Raw genomic sequence first — 4,598 nt, forward strand, 5'->3', positions numbered from 1 at the left:
CACACGCACACAAGTACACACGCACACATGTACACACGCACACACGTACCACACACACACACACCGCGCACGCGCGCACACCACACACACACACACACGCACACACACACATACACACAACACACACACAGCTGCTTCGGCTGTAGTAGCTTGTGTCCTGTCGTGGGAGGCGGTAGCGTGCGCTTCACGTGGTGCGGTTAAGGCGAGTGGGTACCTGAGCTCTCCCTTGTGCGGGACTCCGCCCCTCCTCCCTCATCACCTCCTCCCCTCTCCCCCTCCTCCCTTATCACCTCCTCCCATCCTCCCTCAGTCACGCCTCCCCTCTTCCCTCCTCCCGCGCCCTCCTCACCTCACCGCCTCCCGCCGCCCCTCCTCCCTCATCACCGCCTCCTCTCTCCCCTCATCACCGCCGCCCCTCTCCCCTCCTCGCTCATCACCGCCTCCCGCCTCCTCTCTCCCCTCATCACCTCCGCCGCATCACCGCCTCCGCTCGCCCTCAGCACCTCCTCCTCTCTCCCCTCATCACGCTCCTCTCTCCGCGCCTCTCTCTCATCACCGCCTCCCTCCTCCTCTCTCCCCTCAGCACCTCCTCCCTCCTCTCTCATCACCTCCTCCTCTCTCCCCTCCTCTCTCATCACCTCCTCTCTCATCACTCCTCCCTCCTCTCTCATCACCTCCTCCTCTCTCCCCTCATCACCTCCTCCCCTCTCCCCTCCTCCTCTCATCACCTCCTCCCTCCTCCTCTCTCCCCTCTCACCTCCTCCCTCCTCTCTCATCACCTCCGCCCCTCTCCCGCTCTCTCTCATCACCTCCTCCCTCATCACCTCCGCCCCTCTCCCCTCCGCTCTCATCTCCGCCTCCTCCTCCTCCTCTCTCCCCGTCATCACCTCCTCCGCTCTCCCCGCCTCTCTCGATCACCTCCGCCCTCGCTCCTCTCTCCCCTCATCACCTCCTCCTCTCCTCCCCCTCCTCTCTCATCACCTCCTCCCTCATCACCTCCTCCCGACCTCCTCGCGCCCCTCTGCACCTCCTCCTCGCTCCCCTCCTCCCTCATCACCTCCGCCTCTCTCCCCTCCTCCCTCATCACCTCCTCCCCTCTCCCCTCCTCTCTCATCACCCTCCTCCCTCCGCCTCTCGCCCCATCACCTCCTCCCGACATCACCGCCCTCCCGCCTCCTCTCTCCCGCAGCACCGGCCGCCGCGCTCCCCTCCTCGCCCTCAGCACCGCCTCCCTCCTCTCTCATCACCTCCTTCGCTCTCCCTCCTCCTCTCTATCACCGCCGCCCGCCTCCTCTCTCCCCTCATCACCTCCTCCCCGCTCCCCTCCTCTCTCATCACCTCCTCCCTCCTCCTCTCTCCCCTCATCACCGCCTCCGCTCAGCACCGCCGCCCTCCGCCTCGCTCCCCTCAGCACCTCCTCCTCTCTCCCCTCCTCCCCTCATCACCTCCTCCCTCCTCTCGCTTCACCGCCTTCTCTCTCCCCCTCCTCTCTCATCACCTCCTCCCTCCTCCTCTCTCCCCTCAGCACCTCCTCCCCTCGCCCCTCCTCTCTCATCACCTCCTCCTCTCGCTCCCTCCGCCCGCATCACCTCCTCCCTCCTCCTCTCTCCCCTCATCACCTCCTCCCTCCTCCCTCATCACCTCCTCGCCTCCTCCTCTCTCCCCTCATCACCTCCTCCGCCTCTCCCCCTCCTCTCTCATCACCTCCTCCTCTCTCCCCTCCTCCCTCATCACCTCCTCCCCTCTCCCCTCCTCTCATCACCTCCGCCCTCCTCCTCTCTCCCCTCATCACCTCCTCCCTCATCACCCTCCTCCCCTCCTCCTCTCTCCCCTCATCACCCTCCTCCTCTCTCCCCTCATCACCTCCTCCCTCCTCTCTCATCACCTCCTCCTCTCTCCCCTCCTCTTCTCATCACCTCCTCCCTCCTCCTCTCTCCCCTCATCACCTCCTCCCTCCTCTCTCATCACCTCCTCCCCTCTCCCCTCCTCTCTCATCACCTCCTCCCTCATCACCTCCTCCCTCTCCCCTCCTCTCTCATCACCTCCCTCCCTCCCTCCTCTCTCCCTCATCACCTCCTCCTCTCTCCCCTCCTCTCATCACCTCCTCCCTCCTCCTCTCTCCCCTCATCACCTCCTCCTCTCTCCCCTCCTCTCTCATCACCTCCTCCCTCATCACCTCCTCCCTCCTCCTCTCTCCCCTCATCACCTCCTCCCTCATCACCTCCTCCCACCTCCTCTCTCCCCTCATCACCTCCTCCTCCCTCTCCCCTCCTCTCCCCTCATCACCTCCTCCTCTCTCCCCTCCTCTCTCAATCACCTCCTCCCCTCCTCCCTCATCACCTCCTCCCTTCTCCCCTCCTCCCTCATCACCTCCTCCCTTCTCCCCTCCTCTCTCATCACCTCCTCCCTCCTCCTCTCTCCCTCCTCCTTCATCACTTCTCTCTCTCTCTTCCCGCCTTCACTTGGTCTGCTGCTAAAGCCTTGAGAACATCCCCCTCTGATCCATCAGGTACAAGCTTTAGGTAAAGAGACGAGGAGGTACATGCAGCCATGTAAAACGCTCCTTCCATCTCTCTCTCTCTCCTCTCTCTCTCTCTCTCTCTCTCTCTCTCTCTCTCTCTCTCTCTCTCTCCCCCCCCCCCCAGGTAATGCTGCGTGGGCCATGGCCACATCCAAGCCCGACATCCTCATCATTCTCCTGCAGAAGCTGATGGAGGAAGGGAACTTGCTGTATAAGGTCAGCTGGGGGCGGGGCAGAGAGCTGGGGGCGGGACGGTCAGCTGAGGGTGGGGCAGTGAGCCCAGGAAGGAGGTGGGGCGGTCAGCTGGGGCGGGGCAATGAGTCAAGGTTAGGGGGCGGGGCTTCTCTGCCAACAGGCAACGTAGGCATGCTACTGCCAATGGGAGGATAATGGCAGGGAGCAGTGGTGAGTCATTCGTTCTCTCTCTCTCTCTCTCTCTCTCTCTCTCTCTCTCTCCTCCCTCTCAGAAAGGGAGGATGAAGGAGGCAGCGCAGCGCTACCAGTACGCCCTGAGGAGGTTCCCCAGGGAGGGCTTTGGGGAGGACCTGAAGGCCTTCCGCGAGCTCCGCGTCTCTCTCTACCTGAACCTGTCTCGCTGCCGCCGTAAAAACCAACGTAAGTCACACACATGCGCACGCACTAATGACACACACACGTACACATCACGCACACACACACATACACATCACGCACACACACACACACACACACACACACGCACACACACACACACACACACGTACACATCGCACACACACACACGTACACATCGCGCACACACACACGTACACATCGCGCACACACACACGTACACATCGCGCACACACACACGTACACATCGCGCACACACACACGTACACATCGCGCACACACACACCGTACACATCGCGCACACACACACGTACACATCGCGCACACACACACGTACACATCGCGCACACACAGCACGTACACATCACGCGCACACGTCGCGCACACACACACGTACACGTCGCGCACACACACACGTACACGTCGCGCACACACACACGTACACGTCGCGCACACACACACGTACACGTCGCGCACACTCACACACATACACGTCACGTACACGTCTCACACACACACACACGTCACACACACACACGTACACATCACACACCAATAAACACACACATACACGTACACGTCATGCACACACACGTACACGTCACACACACGTACACGTCGCGCACACGTACACGTCGCGCACACGTACACGTCACACACACGTACACGTCGCGCACAACACACACATACACGTCTCGCACACACGCACACACACACACATGTACACGTCACACACCAATGTCACACACCAATAACACACATACACATCACACACATCAATACCACACACACACACACACACACACACACATACACATGCACCAATACCACACACACACATAACACACACTAATACCATACACACATGTACACCTTTTACACACCAATACCACACACACATCACATGCATGTAAACCACTTAATCCAACATTTAAATTATACAGTATTCATAGATTATACAGTATTCACTCAAAATATGTGCCCAGTTATTCATGTGCTAGCTGGGAACAGGTTTCATAAGAGCCCTCAATTTTAAATATTTTACTCCTGTCTGCTATTAAAGAGATTGGCCTGAAGTTGCCTGTGTGTGTGTGTGTGTGTGTGTGTGTGTGTGTGGTGTGTGTGTGTGTGTGTGTGTGTGTGTGTGTGTGTGAGAGAGAGAGAGAGAGACAGACGAGTATGTGTGTGTGTGTGTGTGTTTGTGTTTGCTTAATTACTCTTTCTTACACCTGCAGTAAGAAATATAACGGCCCATTTTAATACAATATGCCGTCATTAAACATTTAAAGTGCATCATTACCTCCAGCAGTTATAGCTCCTCCTCATAACTCACACCTCCTTCCCGAGGCCAGAGGAGCAGTAAACCTCTGATCACTGACAGCGTCAGTGCCTGAGATATAGGGAGGGAGGGAGGGAGGAGGGAGGGGGAGAGGGGGAGGGGGAGAGGGAGGGAGAGAGAGAGAGATGGAGAGAGAGAGAGAGAGAG

At 58.9% G+C, this 4,598-nt stretch overlaps 1 protein-coding gene across 1 annotated transcript in view; it reads left to right on the plus strand.

Moving 5' to 3' along the window:
* tanc1a (tetratricopeptide repeat, ankyrin repeat and coiled-coil containing 1a) overlaps positions 1-4,598 on the plus strand; it is a 71,544-nt gene that overhangs the window by 48,406 nt on the left and 18,540 nt on the right. Inside the window, exons 23-24 of the mRNA XM_077016053.1 lie at positions 2,646-2,737; positions 2,989-3,136. Coding sequence (XP_076872168.1) covers positions 2,646-2,737; positions 2,989-3,136 — 240 coding nt within the window. The remainder of the gene's footprint in view (positions 1-2,645; positions 2,738-2,988; positions 3,137-4,598) is intronic.

Source organism: Brachyhypopomus gauderio, chromosome 8, assembly GCF_052324685.1.
Source record: "Brachyhypopomus gauderio isolate BG-103 chromosome 8, BGAUD_0.2, whole genome shotgun sequence".
Lineage (NCBI taxonomy): Eukaryota > Metazoa > Chordata > Actinopteri > Gymnotiformes > Hypopomidae > Brachyhypopomus > Brachyhypopomus gauderio.